At 42.1% G+C, this 18,556-nt stretch overlaps 3 protein-coding genes across 4 annotated transcripts; 2 read left to right on the top strand and 1 right to left on the bottom strand.

Annotated features, from left to right (window-relative positions):
- Positions 1 to 1,220: 1,220 nt before the first annotated feature.
- On the bottom strand, positions 1,221 to 5,765 carry drg2 (developmentally regulated GTP binding protein 2). The gene is made up of 14 exons (XM_034539316.1): positions 5,631 to 5,765; positions 5,325 to 5,423; positions 4,799 to 4,956; positions 4,466 to 4,555; positions 4,318 to 4,378; positions 3,998 to 4,088; positions 3,810 to 3,882; positions 3,511 to 3,601; positions 3,303 to 3,400; positions 2,988 to 3,064; positions 2,774 to 2,862; positions 2,624 to 2,682; positions 2,477 to 2,530; positions 1,221 to 1,607 (listed from the first exon to the last, which is right to left on the bottom strand). The coding sequence occupies exons 2-14, from the start codon at positions 5,386 to 5,388 to the stop codon at positions 1,521 to 1,523; spliced, it is 1,092 nt and encodes a 363-aa protein (XP_034395207.1). The 5' UTR covers positions 5,389 to 5,423; positions 5,631 to 5,765; the 3' UTR covers positions 1,221 to 1,520.
- A 147-nt stretch (positions 5,766 to 5,912) lies between these two features.
- On the top strand, positions 5,913 to 8,078 carry gfer (growth factor, augmenter of liver regeneration (ERV1 homolog, S. cerevisiae)). Of its 2 annotated transcripts, XR_004609849.1 has the most exons (4): positions 5,913 to 6,149; positions 6,513 to 6,724; positions 6,876 to 7,105; positions 7,868 to 8,078. XR_004609849.1 is itself a non-coding variant. In XM_034539327.1 (3 exons), the coding sequence occupies exons 1-3, from the start codon at positions 5,937 to 5,939 to the stop codon at positions 7,036 to 7,038; spliced, it is 588 nt and encodes a 195-aa protein (XP_034395218.1). In that variant the 5' UTR covers positions 5,913 to 5,936; the 3' UTR covers positions 7,039 to 7,560. The 2 variants fall into 2 exon arrangements, 1 of the variants encoding a protein (XP_034395218.1); XM_034539327.1 differs by lacking the exon at positions 7,868 to 8,078 and having other exon boundaries at positions 6,876 to 7,560.
- A 1,191-nt stretch (positions 8,079 to 9,269) lies between these two features.
- syngr3a (synaptogyrin 3a) lies at positions 9,270 to 18,556 on the top strand. The gene is made up of 4 exons (XM_034539323.1): positions 9,270 to 9,602; positions 11,997 to 12,231; positions 12,672 to 12,817; positions 14,331 to 18,556. Exons 1-4 carry the CDS (start codon positions 9,501 to 9,503, stop codon positions 14,541 to 14,543), a joined length of 696 nt encoding a protein of 231 aa, XP_034395214.1. The 5' UTR covers positions 9,270 to 9,500; the 3' UTR covers positions 14,544 to 18,556.

Genomic DNA, 18,556 nt, shown 5'->3' with positions numbered 1-18,556 from the left:
TCTCTTCAGGTTATTCCAAAGCAGCACCTCTCCATCCACGACTCGCTCCGCGGAGACATCTTCGTGGCATCTTTTAAAGGCCGGCGGTGTCAACACACTCTCTCCGTCCCCCCTCTCCCTCTCCCAGCCCCGAAGAGCTGCTTCTGAATATTTAATGGTGCTATTGTGCTTGTGTGCGTTCCAGTGAATAGGGAGCATTGGCTGGGAGTCCATACTTTCTGGTCAGGCCCGCCTCGGAGCGTTGGAGACGGGACGCAAGCAGCTGGGCGGCCTGGATGGAGACAGTGGAGACAGGTCAAAGGTGATTGACCCTCACCTGGTGTGCAGAAGGGATGAAGGTCATCTGAGGGTCACAAAAACAACATAGACGTAGTTGAAGTGAGGCAAGGAAGTGCATTTTATTATTTAATTCAATACTTCATGGTTCAGTTATATTTCTATGACATTCCTTTTCACATTGGGGAGTTTTGCAGCATTATTCCAGAATGGCGTAGCTGTGTGCTAGCGTCTGGTGTTAAAAGGTTGTTTAACTCACCTGAGCTCTGAGTTTAAGACTCAGCCGTATGGAGCTTTGCACGTAAGCAATAACATCTTTAATCTCACTATTTTTACCAACTTTATTGTTTTTGCTTCACCGCTCTCAGAGCAAGTTCTGAGAAGCTAACTAAGCTAGCTGACGCTGAATTGAGGCATTGATGAGCGACTAGTAGCTAAAGACTGGAATATGTTCCACACGAGACTAAAACAGAACTAAGAGTAAAATATAGGACTCAAGAGTCTCCAGGTGGATGAAACGGGCTCCAAATTGACAATAATGTTGCTCCATAACTGCAACATCTCAGTTCCTGTTGTCAGTGTTGAGTTCACAGCTCGTTTCACCCAAACGATCAACAGAAAATGTTTGAAATAAATATCTAATGTGAACAAGAACTCCTAAAAAATGTGTTACACCACTAAAATACAAATAATAAAATGTCAGTTGTAATAATTTCACATAATCTTTAATTTATATATTTTACCAAATGTATTTATACAACCATTAATTTTATAGTTAGTTTAAAAGAATGCTGAACTTAAGACAGCTTCATGCAATGTAAAGATGTCGAGGAATTAGAAGTGTGGTATTTACATGTGAATATAATCCAGGTGAGATGCAGTTACATATACCAATAACACATTAGAGGTGAAACTCATAGTAATAAAAGAAACACAAGGACTCATCATTTTACGGACTTTATTATTTCCCCCTCCCCTCCCCCTCGTTTCTCTATCTGAATGAATGCATCTTCTTAATAATAATCAAAAAGTCAAATACAGCATTTCCTGGGGACGGTCACCTGAAGACTGCTCGGTCTCTTCAATGCATTTTGTTCATTTTAATATACAAAATAAGAATGGCGGATATTTTTCATTGATTGCAGTAAGTTTACTGTACAGTGGATCTTTTTTTCCCCTCCATTCTAACTCAAAGTGTGACTCTTCCTGCTCCGTCTCTCCTCCGTCCCATCAAAGGCTGGTTTTTACTTCTTAACGATCTGGATGACGTCCTCGTGCTCCATGATGTGTGTGAGGCCGACCCTCTGGGGGCTGTACTTGGTACTGGTTCCCTGGAAGACCAACACACCAATCAGTTCAGGCCCTTTTGGTTTGGGTTTTAAATGCAGTGAATCGCTACTCTGCTTCTCATACATACACACAGTGAACACAGCTGTAGCTCTACGGGTGAATTTAATTTAGAGAGTCAACTACACGAGCACTGAATATAGTGAGTATTATTATGGTCTGTGACCAAAGTTATTCATTCTGAGAGCTGCAGCTGTGTTTACTGTAGTAACGGTACGAGTAGGGACATTTGAGAACCATGACAACGCTTACAGGCAGTGTTCATAAACCGTGTCCCAGTTTCATATAATAAATAATATCAATAGATTATGAATTATTTACAGCTGAGAATGCACACATTTTCATTTATCTTGCACAACCCATTGTGGGATAAAAGCAACATCAACATCAACTCGGCACAAAAAAAAAAGTATCTTGATATGTTAAATTGTGTTCTTCCACAAAAGGTATAATTATTTGAGTGATTCTTGTTGAGTGACATTACTACAAACAGTTTAGTGTATCAGCCACACAACAAACTACAAGCAGAGACATTTCACTGGCAAAATATGTCGTAACTACCACGGTGAACTTTCAATGACATTCATTTTGTGTTGGGACACCATCGAAACCTCTCATCGGATTTGTTCACCATCTTTATGCAAACAGGCGGTCATATTTACATTTTTACATTCATGACCCCATGAATCACTGTGTAGTGCTGTGGTTTAATGCAGCCTATCCATGACACCCTTAAAATAGATTTTATTTATTCTGCTCACTGGGTCAACATGAGGGAGCTCGTTCACACAGTTTATGAGACAAGAGGCACATGAGTTTCTGGAGGTCACTGCCTCTGAAGACTTGAACTTACCCAAACCAGGGCATATTTGAACTGGCTGGCTAAGGTTCTATGGATTCGATGGCACTGTGTGGGAGAAAGCAAAACAACATATTTGCAAACACACCATACTCATCGTCATGATATTAACTCATGTACAAATGTTGGCGTTTTACGTACCACGTGTTCTACAGACGCTGCTCTTCTCATAATGATGGCATCGTTAAAGTCGGGGCGCTCTAATGGAAAAAGAAGAAAGGAAGACTTAATACATTAGGTATACACGAGATTGACGACAGTCAAGCATCTGAAGAGAAAATGCGCATGTACCTCCTCTTTTCTTCGTGTAAATGCAAATCAGAGCCAAGTATTCCCACAACGTCTCTAGAAGGTAATCCAGGTTCAACTTCATCCCACAACTGAAATATACATGTGGAGAGAAACGGAGAAAGCTGTTTAACTCCCACATACTTAGAGATATTTACATAGATGAATACAAAACGAGTTACACACACCCACACACACACACACACAGATATCTGACCTGATGATAACACTGTTAGCTCTGTGAGCCAGGCGGTCAACCTCCTCGATGGAGATTTGATCCACCTTATTGTACACCTGTAAATACCACAAATAATATGAGGGGGGAAAAAGAGACCCTAAGCAAATGCTAAAAGCTTGACAGAACCTCGTAACTCCAAATATATCTTCCAGTTTTTTGCACAACAACATTTGTTTCTATGGGTTGAAAATGTTCAGAAAAACCTCTCTCCGGACTTGGAATTTGGCTTTGAAACATTTAATATTTAAGAGCTATGAGGCTTTGACCCAACCCAGATGATGGACACTGACTTACATAAAGGCAAGGCATGTATACTCTGTTCCCGACGATGACGTCGATGAACTCGTCTGGTGTGCTGTCCTCCCTGAAGAGGACTTCTGCATTAAAGATTTCTGAGGAGAAGCGGTTAAAGAAATCAAACAAATCCTACTGTGACTTATTAAGTCCATAGAAATGATTTTCTACGAGGAGCCTCTTCTGCCACTTGAGGGGGGAAGGATACTGTATTCGTGAAGGATGAGCTGAACAAGCTTCTCTGAGCACATGGTGAGAGGAACTGTGGAGTTGTAGGAGAGGCCGCCACCTTTCTTGGGCTACAGGAAAACATAAATCACACATTTACCACAGTTCAGTTTTATAACACGACAGGTTTCTTTCATGCTCCGCTAGCAGCAAGACCCCTTAATGACAAAGCAAGCTACCGTGACTATTTTAAACCCAAAATGTTTGCAACAACACAGGTCTCTTTGAATTCAGCTGTTGATATTGATGGTCCGCTCAGGAGGATGATAGAAAATATACCTTGAAATATATATTTGGTTTCGACCTGTTGAGTCTGATGCCCACCGACTCCAACTCCTTTTCTAGAAGTTCTCTAGAAAGATGAAAAATAAATAAATAGGAAATAATTAGTTGATGAAATAACTCGTCAGCCTCTCAACAGACCGGCTCGCACACACACAAACACACAAACAGTGGGCATCACACACCTCTGAACTTCTCCTTTAGTCGCGTCCAACATCATGATGACGACGTCTGCCGTCCTGGCAACGGCAATGACCTGCCGACCTCGACCCTTACCTATAACCAGTCAACGGGTCAGTGTTTTAAAATCACTATGAAGCCCTCTCTCAATATTTCGAGAGGCAGCATCTAAATTATAAACTGAAAGAATGATTACTCTGAAATCCCACACTTTATTGTTCTTTAATAATTCTGATGCAACGCCACAATAACAAAATAGATATGATACAGTGTCTGCTCACTTTGAGTTTAAGTACACAACATTATAGAAAACATCTAAGCGTACCTTGGGCAGCACCCTCAATGATTCCTGGCAAATCCAGCAACTGGATGTTGGCCCCTTTGTACTGAAAAGCAACAAATAACAGTGTAAATGTTACTTATTTTTTGTTTAAACAATAATTAAGACATGCAGTGGCTGTGATTGTGTGTACCTCTATGACACCAGGTATGCAGGTGAGAGTGGTGAACTCATAGGAAGCAGCTTCACTGGCTGTTGATGTCATCAAACTAAGAAAGGTGGACTGCAGGACACAACGGAGGATTCAATTACACCCGGACGTGTCGAATCGTTGGATTATGTTTCATATATATACATTTCACACGTTTCTTTCTGTTGCTTTTCAATGCGAGAGGACCGTTGGGTCAGTTCAACCCTCTTACTATTTGTTTGTATTTGAGATGCACAGTGCAGCAGGACTAATGAAACATGATGATGAAAGAGTTTCCAGATCCAAACCTGAAAACCGCCGGCAATGTTGACGTACCTTACCCACAGAGGGGAAACCGATAAGAGCAACACGAGCATCTCCAGATTTCATGACATCGAAGCCCTCGCCTTTGGCCCCCGTTGACTTGGGCTCCAGGAGCTGCGCTCTGTATTTGGCTAGCTTGGCCTTGAGCAAACCCAGATGGTACTCAGTGGCTGGAGAAATTAACGAGAAAAGAAAATGGTGACACAAGCTGCTTTAAAAGTAGGAGTCTGATGCCACATTAATGAAGGTGAGAGGTGAAGAAAGGTGGCTATAAAACTGTGATACCAGCACAAACACCACACTGGAGTTTAGTTTGATTCATTTGAATGAATCAGCTGTTATTTGGGAGATTGTTCCTTTAGGTATGTGGTTGCTGTAATCAAGCTTACGGTGTCAATTAGCACGCATCTCCTACTCTGAGATCGATGAGTAACACAACACGGACAAGCTGACACACAAACAGTGAGACAAGAGAGGTGGTACACAAGTTCGTCCATGGTTAAGCTAACGGTTAGCCTCGCGACTGGAACTTTTTTACCTTTGTTTTTCTGCGTCCGAGCGATTTCTCGTTCTATTTCCGCGATTTTCTCCAAGATCCCCATCGTGGCGGTTCGGCTGAGCTTCAGACGACGTGACTCTGCCGAGGAGAGAAACCAACAGAGAGCAATAAACGTGTCACTCCACAGCTAGCTCGGTTAGCCACCCGGCTAACAAGTGGACACCTAACAGTTTATAAACACGATTAAAAACTATGAATCGACACAAATAGCTTTAAATGAATATCTGCATAAAACACATGCAATGTCAAGTTGGTAACAAATGTTGTAATATGATAGAAACGTACACTTTGATAGAGGCTTCTCTCAGCGGCATGCACAGACAACTGACATCACCGACCGGAAGTCGTTCCGTGCCCATGAAAAGTCCGGAGGAAACAAGGAAACTCACGGTCACGCAAATGTTGTCCCCGTGCGTCGTTATCGGTCGGTAAGTGAGCGGCACGACGACCGCGACGTCCTCCCGGTGGAGTAAAATATATTAAAAAGCGACAGCGGGCCGAGTTGGATGTAGCTGCATTTTTAACATCCGGACATCCCTGATGTTGTATCGATAAAGCGGTCCGAGGTATTGGGTAATACAGTCCGCAAACATGGCTGCTCCCGCAGGACCGAAAGGGACGTCAGCCTCCAACCTGCCCGGGTTTGAAGGTTTCCCGTTTCCCGTAGCCGCTAAACCACCGGAGGACAGCTCCGGTAAGGAGCCGGCGGAGCAGACCGGGGGTGTGAAGAAGAAGCCGTGCAGAGCTTGCACGGACTTTAAATCCTGGATGAAGACCCAGAAGAAACCGACAACTGCTGTACAGGTGACATGAGGTCAAGAAGGGCTTTTTTTGAGGGATCTGTATAAATATTACATTCACAGCAGTAAAGTTTGGCTTGACTAATGTTTATAAAGTATTTGTATATTGTCAATGTGATCGAGTTTTCTCTTCGAGCTTTGCCAAACGTGTCATGTCATGACGCAACGTCCCATGTTGTTACATTGGGTTTCGTCCTGTAATGCCCCACATCTGATGCAAAGCCTTTTCATATCAATTAAGTTGATCTCCACGAGACAAACAGTCTTCTCTGACAGGATATGAGCAATTAATGTGTAACCACAAACCCACATAAGGCAGCTGGCTTGCCTGCTCCCTTTTTTTTTAAATACCAGTTTGACTCTCCAGGAGACCCGAGCTGCAGAGTCGGAGCCACAAGACCCACAATGTCCATTGGACAGGGAGGAGTTGGGGCGTAACACCTGGTCCTTCCTGCACACCATGGCGGCATATTATCCCGAGAGTCCATCTTCCACCCAGCAGCAAGAGATGGGGCAGTTTGTGAACCTTTTCTCCAAGTTCTTCCCGTGCGATGAATGTGCAGAAGACCTCAGGGGCAGGTCAGAGACCACATGGATCCTTTAGATTTAATACGAAGGCTGACGGTCACGTATCAGGTCTTGTCACCCTTAACTGCTTTGCTTGTAGGTTTAGTGGAAGCAAACGGATCGGCAGCTGTCACATTTTAAATGCACCATTTCCTCTCTGCAGATTGAAAACCAATCAGCCGGACACCAGGAGTCGCCACACTCTCTCTCAGTGGCTCTGTCATATCCACAATGACGTTAACGTCCGTCTGGGCAAGGCAGAGTTCGACTGCTCCCGCGTCGATGAGCGGTGGAAAGATGGATGGAAAGATGGTTCCTGTGACTGATGGACGAGAGGTGTGAGGACTGTGAGGCCTCAGTGGAACTCACAACTCTGTTGTGGAGAAACTTAACGTGAGGAGAGACGATGTTGTGCACTTCACATTCTTGTTTTGAGGTCAGTTAATAAAACTGATCCGGTAACAAAATGGAAGATACAAAACAAATACTTATCTCTCTCGGGTGAGAACCAATACTGAACCTCTTGTTAATACTGGTTGTGGGGCGTTTGCGATATAATTGTTTCTTGAAATTTTACATTCAATCTTGTGTTTGTTGACCAACGTAGTCCCGACGTGTCTCTTAAAACAGAACGTTAAATCGGACCATTACAATGTTTTCTAGTCTGTACTGAAGTCAGAAGACTCTAAATATCACGTCCTTAAATGTGAGAATAATTAGAAAATGTTGATATTGTCAGTGATTAGAGGCATCTCCAATTAATTCATTTTTAATGTCATATGTCATATACACATACATGTCATATTTACAGTATGTAGTATATGCCATGTACACATATATATGTATGTATATATGTGTGTATGTATGTGTGTATATGTGTGTATGTATATATGTGTGTATATATATATATATATATATATATATATATATATATATATGTGTGTGTGTGTGTGTGAATGTTTTTTCATTGAATATTTGTATAGTTACTCTCTTTGTGTGTCTTGTGGGGTGGTGTACCTGCAGAGTATATACATTTATTTGCATAGTTTAGTGCTGGAATTATTCATTATGTAATATTCTATTTACAATCATAAATAATTGATCATACAAGTAATTAAATTAAGAAAAAAAAATAATATTTGTTGTTGATTACAGCACCATGTGAAGCCTTTTCCCCTTCAGTCAAGATCCCTGTGAAGCCAGCATCACAGCCAGGTGACCTGTGTGTTATTAATAAACACTGATTATGAATTTGCTATTTGAGGAATGAGCAGAGGACACAACCCCAACGAGTGTAATGCTCAGCTGCTACTGTGTGTTTGCACTGTTATCATGATCCCATAAAGGGTGTGTGTTTGTTCCACAACTAGTATTCCTCTTCAGCTCTGGTACGAAGTACTTTTAACATTACTGTTGAGATATTGAACTTTGAAGTAGACGTCACTGCCCTCTAGTGGTGGGAGCCGTGTATGACACGCATAATGTATTTCATGGCAGCTTCAGTTTGCCATTTTGACACCACAATTCATGCAATTTTAGTGGAGAAAATAACACCTGCCATGTTTTTACAATACCAGGACTACATAAATTAATTGTCTGAATCTGTGTCGGATCCCCGCTGATTGGCGAATATCCCATGACGATAAACTTGTGACTGTATTTTATTGTGGTATTTGGCACAAGTACATCATCATGAGACATGTTTCGAATGTAGGATTCTCTTTTTTTTACTCGCCACAGTAGGTGTGACCTTTAGGCTTTATATTTAGACGGAGTCCATCTTTCACTTGTGTAATCGCTTCAGTTTCTGCAATTGAGGACAATTGGAGTCACGCTGGCTGTTACTTTTCTTATCTGTATATTTTTAATATTTTTGAAATCTGAGGGGAGTTTACATTTCATAGTTTAAAAAGTATAATATTGTGGATACATTTAAAGGCACTACGGACCCAGAATATACGTCCACACAGAAGTTGTCACAGCCGGGTCAGCTGACTTGTAATTTGGTTTAACATTATGTTATTTAAATGTAGGTTCATTTGTCAGAAGGCCCCTCTTGAAGCCAATTTTAACCATTGACTTCAAAGGTTAAAACCACAACCTCAACCCAAACTAAAGGTCTATCCAAAAGGATATCTTGTCCTCTGCTGCTTTGATTTCGACCATTCCTTCACTGGATTAGTTTTAAAAATCTAAAAAACATTTATTAGTCCATAAGGAAGTGCATGGTCGTGCACCAGATCACCCCTCAGAGATGCTTCAGGACCCCTAAGAGCCACCGGTTCTTCTCGATTAGCTGTTCCACAAAGCAGAATGGAAACAATGGAATTTGAGATGCTGCTTTCAGTCATCACGCTCCAAGCTGCCGGAACAGCTTTCCAGAGGAGCAGAAAATACTGATATTATTAAATGTGACCCACAAACCCATCTTAACCCTTTTTTAAAATCTAGTTACTCAATTTTGTGTTATTGTTGATCATTAATAATTTTGTTGTAATGACATAATGAAGTCATATAAATTCCCTGTAAAGTTCTTTGAATCACATTTAATTGGTTTAAAAGGTGCTGAAAATTTTAGAGTGTAGTTCCACCACAGTCGTTTGCGCGGGCACGTCTGTCATGCACGCCCCCACTCCCCACCCCCCTCACTCGCGGCGTCCTACTCCGTATCCGCGCGTGCGCGCAGGACCAGTCCCTACAGCAGCGAGCAGCAGCGCATCCATCCTGCCGTGGAGCCGGGAGCGTGGAGCCGCGAGGAGCGCACAGAGAGAGAGAGAGAAGACAGAAGATGGACGGAGCGGGATCGTTCGGAGCGGGCCGGTCCGGGTCCACTATCGACCCGATTACCTTCGCCAAACAGCCGCAGACCATCCTCAGAGTGCTCTCCTGGGTGAGCGCAAGGAGCTTTTTTTTTCGTGCTCCGGCGCGTATGTGTGTGCATAAACTGTGTGTGTGTGTGTGGGGGGGGGGGGGGGGGCTCTGTGTTGTCCTTGCGGTGCGAGACCCATGACGTGTTCTCACTGCAAATCCAGAAACCCAGAAACGATAATTGATAAGCAGGGTGTGTGAACGGAAACCAGGGAACGAATGTTTATGTCGGAGCGCGTCCTTATAGAAATGCAGCGCACAGGGTGCAGCCAAGGCCTGCTGGCTGTCCGACACCCCGGCCACGAAACTGATCTCACTACAGATGTTTTCTTTTTCTTTTTACGCAAGGAAACAGACCTATTCTCCTGTTTTTATTTCTCCTTTTCCCCAAATGTCAGTGCTTCATGAATAAGGTGTGCGGCAGACCGGAGCCGGATTGTGTAGAAAACGAGAAAGACACGCGGATCATGTTCGTTCCTCCCGCTTCCCGTTGTTCATATATGAAATATAACATTATCATTTACTATGTGCCAATACATCTCCAAGTTGTCGCCAATTATATATTTTTCGAGCTAATTATTTGTGTTATATTTTTTTTTTGCTGATTTACCCATAAACGGTCGTCGTCCGTCGCCGCACCTTGTGATTGGTCCGCGCTCATCATTACGCACGCAGAGCCGCGTCGTGCCCTGACGTTTGATGTAACGCATCACCTTTGGGTGACACGGAGAAGGTCCACCCTGCCAGGAGCAAAAAGAGAAAAGGTGGGGGAGCTTCTCTAAAACACACCGAGGGGGCGGGGGGACACATCGGTCCGAGAGCGTGAGATGTGTCCCAATATAAATGTGTATTTATCATTATGAGTGTCCGGTGACTGGTTCTTCTCGTGCAGCGTACACATGAAGTCCCGCTGAGCCCTTTGGAGTCGTCGTTAGCTTATCATGAAGGACAAATCCAGTTTAGCCTGCAGATCAATCACTTTGACTATTTGAGCGGATGCGCTTTGAAGATTAATTGCCCACGCGTTTCGTTGCTCGTTGGTGTATTTTCATAAAGGTACAAAAGCATAACAAACTACGTGTACTTATAATATCGGAGGTATAGCTTGTACCTTTTAAAAAGGTAAAAGGTATGTTTGCTTGAGTTTATAATCACCTGAAATAAATACGGTAGCCCAGAATGGACAAACCAAACCCTGGCTTTAAATGGGACTTTTGCGCGTTACTTTTTACATCTTCGCGTCGGCCACCGTAGTTCTCCTAACGCGCTTGGCACACGAAAGAAGTTTCAGTAGGTTGCAATCTGCCGCCTCACTGCTAGATGTCAACAAACCCTATGCTCTGCACCTGTTACTGAAGTATTAATATATATGAAATAATTGTATTATTTTTACTGATAAAGCTGGTCGAGATTGAGCCTTTAAAAAAAAAAAAAAAACTACTTTATTTACATACAGGCAGTTTAATCCAGAGGTTTCCTATAAATTAAAAAAGGCATACAATTTAAATACCGAAGTAAAGTAGGTCTACAATTATCTTACTTAAATGTACTTAGTGACTTTTAACCATTGGCTACAACGACGCTGCTGCTCTCTGAAGCGTTACATGTAAAGAAAAAACAACTATTGTATCACACTGATTATCACAAAGATAAGATAACCCAGTGTAAAAATAGGAGAGAACATTATCACACTATCATATTTTTAATATCAGTCAAAGTGTTTTCTCTCATTTGGAGATGCAGTGCTTGAGAAGCTTTATCGTGGTAATTCACTAAAAGCACCTGAGTGTGTATCTGCTCTGATTATATCCCCACATGTGATTGGTTTTAAAGTGTTATCCCATTGTCCACCATCACATGACCACCCCCCCAAGTGTGTGTGTGTGTGTGTGTGTGTGTGTGTGTGTGTGTGTGTCACATGGCCCGATTCTGCCACCCAGAGTTAGTCAGCAGACAAGAGGTAGGAAGCTAAACAGATCTACAGATCAGACCTAAAGAAGAGTCTCATTCTTAAAAAAAAAAATGCAATGAAGTAACAAGGGGAAAAAAATAGATTAATGGCACGAGTTATAGCAACATTCCTGTTTTGGTGTACACACACACACACACACACACACACACACACACACACACACACACACACACACACACACACACACACACACACACACACACACACACACACACACACACACACACCGCCTCAGGACGATTCTTGATGGCAAGTGAAGCATCCACATCTTCAGTCAGAGACAAAGAAAGAGAAATTAGGTTAATGCCTTTGGATTGAGCACGCTCAAAGAGTAGAGGGATAGCTGGTGATTGTTGATGCAATAATCTCTGATAATAGTTTCCTCCATTACTCCTCCTCCTCCCTATCCCTCACCTTCTTCCCCTCTTCCTGCCCCGTCCACAGATATTTTCCCTGGTGGTCTTCGCCTCCATCGTGAACGAGGGCTACGTCAACCTGGGCAGCGAGCGCCTCCACTGCGTCTTCAACAAGAATGCGGACGCGTGCAACTACGGCGTGTTCATGGGGCTGGTGGGCCTGCTGGCCTGCTCCTTCTTCTTCATGCTCGACTACAAGTTCTCCTCCATCAGCTCCGTCAAGGACAGGAAGAAGGCTATAATGCTCGAGATCGGCTTCTCGGGTGAGGAGGACGAGTCGCATTCGCACGCACGCTCCTAATTTATTTGTCTTTACATCATATTCTATTGTACATTTTCACATTTTAAAATGGTGTCTTTTACTATTGTATGGTATATAAATAAATAGTCAATACACCGTTTCTGATTATGACATTTCATAGTTATAGTCTGTGATTTAATTCTAAGTCGGCAGGATTCAAAAGGCAGGGTTTCCCTAAAAAGCCTCCTCCCACCCCCTAAAAAAAATAGCCAAACTAGGCCAGATGACTTTCAGAGGACATCAAGAGAAATGAAACCTGTAAGCAAAAAAGGTATTAGAGAAATGAGGAGTATCTTTAATCTCTCAAGGGAACAAAGAAAGGTTTCAGCCGGTCTGCGTGTTTCATGTGTAATGTTGGAAATCACCCTCTTTCCGTTGTAACTAAGTGTTATTGCTCCACAGGTTCCTGGACCTTCCTGTACTTTGTAGGTTTCTGCTTCCTGGCCAATCAGTGGTCTCGGACCACAGCTGCTGATCTGCCACTCAACCAGGGGGCCGACGCAGCCCGGGCCGCCATCGCCTTCTCCTTCTTCTCCATCATCACCTGGGTGAGGACAAGCAACACCCCCCCCCCCCCCCCAACCACACACACACACACTGTTGCTCCTGATAGTCACGCGGGAGACAAAGAGAGGCTCTGTAACTCCTTTCTAAAGCTATCAGACACAATTATATTACAACAATGTTTTAATGGTCTTATATTGATCAGGACCGGCACAATCTGACAGTCCAAAATTCAAAGTTCAGGTTAACCCTTCAGACGGGGGAGGCTGTGGATTAGACCAGTTCGGGCCGCAGTGGCTAAACTCCCTAAATATGAACAGTAAACCCGTTCCCGATTACATTTAAGGTTGAAAAACCGGTCATGCGTCCCCTGAATTGTGGTAAATATAACGCGCCTATTTTCAGTGGTGTGCGAGTTAAGAGGCGTTGTCAACATTGCAGGTTTTTAAAGGAACGGTTCTGCATTTTGGGAAATTCCTTTATTCTCTCTGGAGAGTTGAGATCAGACGATTGAGATAAATATGAAGTTATTCACTCTATTCTCAGCATGAACGAGAGCGCCTCGACATTGTGTCATTTTGTGTTCCTCCTTCTGTTTTAGATCAGATTATTTTATATATTATTACATTACTTTGCCAAGCGTCGCTAGCAGCTTCATCATCATTTACGTACCACTGATATTAAGCTTTAAAAAACACCCTGTTATTACGTTTTAATGCTTTTTCAAACAAGAGAGTAACCATTTGATTCACATCATGTGATCAGACACAGAATTTCTCTCACTGCCAGAAGGGTCCGTGCTGCATGTTTAATCATAGGGTAAATAAAGCCAATAGTATTTGGGATTATTGCAGAAAATTAGGTCCTGTACAAGTTCATGATAATTACATGTTAATTTCAGAAATAATTTAATTAAAATTAAAGCGTGAATGCAATCTGTAGAAGTAAAAAGCTAACAGCCTTTTTTTAAGACACTTCAAAGCAGAAAAGATTACAAGAGGGGTAGTTACCAACATATTTTAAAACGTAAAGCAAACCACAGACAGGCATCTAAAATTAAAAAGAATAAAAAATTAAAAACGAGTAAAAAAAAACAAAACACATTGACTACGAGTTAAATATACCGGAAGCGAACAATTGCAAAGTTACTTCTAGGTTCTCTCTTTGTGAGGTTGGAAGTTCATAAAATCTGTCTTCCAGCACCTCTAAAGCGTACTAATAATCAATAATCGCTTTATATCTTTATTGGTAACTTCCTGAACTCTCTGCTGGTTGCCTGGTATTTCTCTGGAGTCCAGTTTTTCATGCTAAGCTAACAGACTCCTTGCCTGTATTTAAAAAGAGACCAACACCAAAGTGGTATCTTTCTTCTCATCTCGCGTATTTCTCCAAAATGTATTAAAAATAATAATATTTAACGGTAACTTTATTTCCAGAGATGAAACCTCTTTTATTTACGGCTGACGACCATCTGGCTGTGACGACGGCGCCTTCCATGACTAGTGCAGCTGTTTTTCTAATCTTTTCCATCTCCCCCCCTCCTCTTCTGCTCTGTAGGCCGGTCTAACGGTGCGTTCGGTCCAGAAGTATCTGCTCGGCACAGACATGACTCTGTTCACCACGGAGCACATGGACGGCGGCGCGCCCACCCAGCCGTACCCCTCCAACTCCCCGGTAGGAGGCGGCACCACCGAGACCACAGAGACCTACCAGAGCCCGCCGTTCACCGAGAACAACGCCGCGCCCACATACCAGGTTCCCATTTACTAGATAGGAAGGCAGACGAGGAAGGTCGGGAGACGGGCACGAGAGGAAAGTTGACAGAAAAATTGCTTTTCTGTGATGTTGCACCTGCGGTTGTTTGTGTGTTGATCTGGGCTGAGTTTTCAATAATTGTAGAAAAAAAAAGAAAGAAAAGGCCTCTCCTTCTTTGTTCCCTCGTCTCGTTCCCTTTCCTTCCTTAACATTCCGGCTTTATCTGCACCTTTCTTGACTTGTGTACTAAACTAAAAATGTCAGTGTCCTCTCATCAGAATATGAGAGGAAAAGAAAACAAGAGGAGAACATGTAGAAGAGAAGGCCATATTGTACACACCATTTTGACCAAAACATACATAAAACAACATTTTAAAAAAGCAAGTGACCACAAAGCAGTATTAGATTACAAATAAATACATAAATAGTGCAGAAGGCATTCACATACAACACCTTCGTCTTATTCTTTCCATTCATTGAAGTGTCAAAACCCCCTTTCATGCCAAACAGTGTGGGGAATGTCATGTGTTTAGTTTAGCTACAGTTCAGTCTGGTCAGTGTAAAGTGATCATGTGTGTTGAATCTGCATGTTACCAAACTTAGAGATCAACTAAGTGCCATACTGTACTGTGTGTCTCAGACAGTGACTTAATTTTAGTAGATTTCCACATGCTGTAAAAAAACAACAACAACAACAACAATGTTTTGTGACTAAGTGCAATATCTCACATTCTTCTGTAGGTCTGTATATTCTGTACTGTAGTTAGGCTAGTTACCGTCAGGTTAGACCAGTTTCAGGTACCGTCTCAAATTACATACGAGTCTTTGAATTGTACAAACAAACCTCAGGCAAATATCCAAATAAAAAAAAAAAAAAATTGTTGATCCGACTTTGATTGAGCTTCCCTGGTGAAGTTTGCAAGATCTGGGAATTCTATCCTAATCCAACAGATCCTCCACAGAAGCGTGTTTCCAATTTAAATAAAATTAGTATCCGTGTTTATGGTCTTCCTTGATATATTATCGCAGTAAAGGAATCTGTGGGATTCTGGGTAATTCGTGTACACGGGTCGGTTTGCCCAGGTTTATCAAAGTTCTGTTGGAGAAACCCTAATTTGCAGTGAATCCTTCTTCAGTCTGTTGTTGTTCTGTGCCAGGCATGGATGGAGTATTGGACGGGCCTATGGGGTCAGGGGCCCCCTGGACCAGAGCCTCTGTTTGAAGTGATTTTTTTACATTTCTTTTTGGAAAGTCAGTTAAACAGCTGAGATGCAAAAAAAACTTAAAAGTAATGTAAAACGACCACAAAGAGACTCAAAACAACTACAAAAAGACACTGAAAAACAACCTCAACAGAATCAAAGGGGTGGGGGGGGGGGGGGGGGGGGGGGGTCTGTGCTCAGGGGCCCGTCGTCCCATAATCTGTCCATGGTACCAGAATGTATGTAGTGTGTGATATGAGACGGTGTCTGAAGGTGTTGTGTGTGTGTGTGTGTGTGTGTGTGTGTATAAAACGGGGCGAGTGGGGGAGATTCTGGGAAAGTCAGGTCTATTTATGTTTACGTTTTAGAAGCTGCCAAACTGCCCTGTGTTCTTATCGCTGTCCTCTGATTACCACATTACGACCATGTTGTTATTGTCCAAAGGATTTTATGTGATCACAAAGCAGAAGGGGGGGGGAGGGGGTGTCCTGGAAGATTCAGTTTTAAAAAAGGCAAAAGAACAATCTTAAGGATTGCTAGCTGGCTAATTCATTGATCCTGCTTTTCTGCCATTTCGGGAGGGTGGCAGGGTCTGAATTTGTTGCCAGGGTAACAGGGACAGGGTTGGGTGGATGTTGGTCACTAAGGGCCCCGATGTAGATAGTAACCATGCCAACCATGTGGATGTGTAGCCGTGTCTCTGGCGTGGCTCACGTACACTCCCCATCAGCGAAACTGTAGTTTTTGGTGTGTGTGTGTGTGAGAGAGGGGAGTGCGTCCACGTGCAACAGGTGTACACGTGCTTTAGCATGCGTGGGACGCGTGGGACAATGTGTGAATGTGTGTCGTTAATTCAATTTTGTGGTGCAGAAAAGTTATTTTCTTGAACATGTGTTTGTCAAAGTTTTAGTGCAGAGGAGGAAATCACAAGTCTGTTACACCCTTTAATAATTTACCCCCAGAAATAAAATAAATATATTATCAGTGTCACTGTCAAGATGTATGAATTACCAAGTATGAAACTGTTTGTTTTGACGAAGAGAGACAAATATAAAACGTCATATTAGAGTGATATTATTGACCCATAGAACGCTTTGCCTGCTATTCTAAATTGATCCTTTGTAGAACAGCGCCCTCTGTCGATCAGAGACGGTACTGCCACAACGGGACAATATTTTAAAAAGTAATCATGATAATAATGCATGAAATTGTTGTATAGATCTCATTATATATTGAATACTATGTAATTCTTGAGTTGACAAGTTGTTTTTTTGCAAAATGAGATGGATTCCGACTGGATTCCCTCTCACAATTTAATTAGTCGCAGTTTATTGTCATAATTGTGACCATAAGCCCGAATTACTCTTTTGTTTATTCAGCGATCTCAACCCCATGATCCGAGTCGGTCACAGAAAGCTCCGGGGTGAAACCGTCACAGAATGTTGTAACATGAAAAACATCACCACAAGCTTTAATTGATTTAATGGCTATGAAGACCATTTCCATTTGTTCTAGTTCCAGTATTAAAAAGGTTTAGGATCATTTTAAAGTCTTGTAAAACAAAACTAAGAGAGCTCGGTTTAAGATTTACCTTTGTGCACGACTTTTTTAAATTTTTTTTACAAAAGCATATTATTCACCAGACTGTTTGTCAGCGAGTGTATAGATAAGTGAGTACATGTTATGAATTTATGGATAACACAGCAGTAGTTCATTTTTAGGAAGGAACACTTTCCGGGGTTTCAGGACGGGTTGATTTTCCAAATACTTTGGAGGTACTCTGGCTATTGTTAAGTCTATTTGATGCAAGTTTAAAAAAAAAGTTTTTTCCATGTTGCAAATTATTTCCTAAAAGAAACAGATTTTTTATCTTTAAAAAAAACAAACATTTGTTTCGGTTCATTCTAAATGTGATGTGAATATCAGCTTGTGGAGACTCCGGACATGAAATGTTCAAATTGACCTGACGCCACTCGACGACATTCAAGTTACCTTAAAGCATGAATAACAATGGCAAAATATGAATAATAAAAAACAAAACAAAACAGCAGTCCAGTTCTTTAAATCTTACTGGGCTGCTAGTAACCTGTCGACTGGGACGAGGTGGAACTGGGTTATTGATGGTGGTATTGGGGTACTGCTGGGTAGTTGGGGGTACTGTCAGGTCAGGTTGTATTATTGTTCTCAGTGCTTCGGTCTCTTCTTCAGTCAGTGTAAAATAAAAATAAAATAAAAATACGTTATGTTTTGTGCTCTGGCCCGTGTATTGGTTGTAAAATTCAGTACGTTATTGAAGTAAATGGAACCTGTGTGTGATGCCGTCTAGGGTCTGGTTTGTCCTGTACTACTAAAAATACTGAAAAAAAAAAATATTTATTATTATTATTTGTTAACTAGAATGCACTCTCTGTTGGAAATACTTTGTTTGACCGCTCTTAAAAAGGGGGCCGGTGGCACCAAAAATCAAAGTTTTATGTGATTTCATGCTGTCGTTTTGTTAGACTGAGATTATAAAAGTGATACTTAGTAACGCGGTCGCCACCACTTGTGTGGTTTCCAGTATAATACATTGCATGGATGTTACAATATCTCCCCCCATAATATTGATAATAAAAATATAAACCCCCCTCCCCCCATCGACCAACAATCAAGTAAACATTGATTTTCAGCGTGCTATACCCCTCTAACATGTTTCCTCTGAGTTGTTTCTTCCTGTTCTGAAGGTGTGTGTCCTCTTCAGTGTGTACAGAGATGTGTGTCACTGTCTATTACCTGAATGTCTCTGGACTGCAGTCTGACCGTCACTCGAATAAAAAAGAAAACATG

The sequence above is a fragment of the Cyclopterus lumpus genome, chromosome 8, assembly GCF_009769545.1.
Source record: "Cyclopterus lumpus isolate fCycLum1 chromosome 8, fCycLum1.pri, whole genome shotgun sequence".
In the NCBI taxonomy this organism is placed as follows: Eukaryota; Metazoa; Chordata; class Actinopteri; order Perciformes; family Cyclopteridae; genus Cyclopterus; species Cyclopterus lumpus.
Note: the sequence above shows the minus strand (reverse complement) of the source record. Positions and strands in the feature narration are given on the sequence as shown.

Coding starts and splice junctions, on each gene's coding strand:
- drg2 (XM_034539316.1), bottom strand. CDS start 5,388: ATGGGGATCTTGGAGAAAATCGCGGAAATAGAACGAGAAATCGCTCGG. Junction 4,556..4,798: donor GTTTCCCCTCTGTGGGTAAG/GTACGTCAACAT, acceptor TGTGTCCTGCAG/TCCACCTTTCTTAGTTTGAT. Junction 3,602..3,809: donor AACCAAATATATATTTCAAG/GTATATTTTCTA, acceptor GTTTTCCTGTAG/CCCAAGAAAGGTGGCGGCCT.
- gfer (XM_034539327.1), top strand. CDS start 5,937: ATGGCTGCTCCCGCAGGACCGAAAGGGACGTCAGCCTCCAACCTGCCC. Junction 6,150..6,512: donor AACCGACAACTGCTGTACAG/GTGACATGAGGT, acceptor TTGACTCTCCAG/GAGACCCGAGCTGCAGAGTC. Junction 6,725..6,875: donor GCAGAAGACCTCAGGGGCAG/GTCAGAGACCAC, acceptor TCCTCTCTGCAG/ATTGAAAACCAATCAGCCGG.
- syngr3a (XM_034539323.1), top strand. CDS start 9,501: ATGGACGGAGCGGGATCGTTCGGAGCGGGCCGGTCCGGGTCCACTATC. Junction 9,603..11,996: donor TCCTCAGAGTGCTCTCCTGG/GTGAGCGCAAGG, acceptor CCCCGTCCACAG/ATATTTTCCCTGGTGGTCTT. Junction 12,232..12,671: donor GCTCGAGATCGGCTTCTCGG/GTGAGGAGGACG, acceptor ATTGCTCCACAG/GTTCCTGGACCTTCCTGTAC.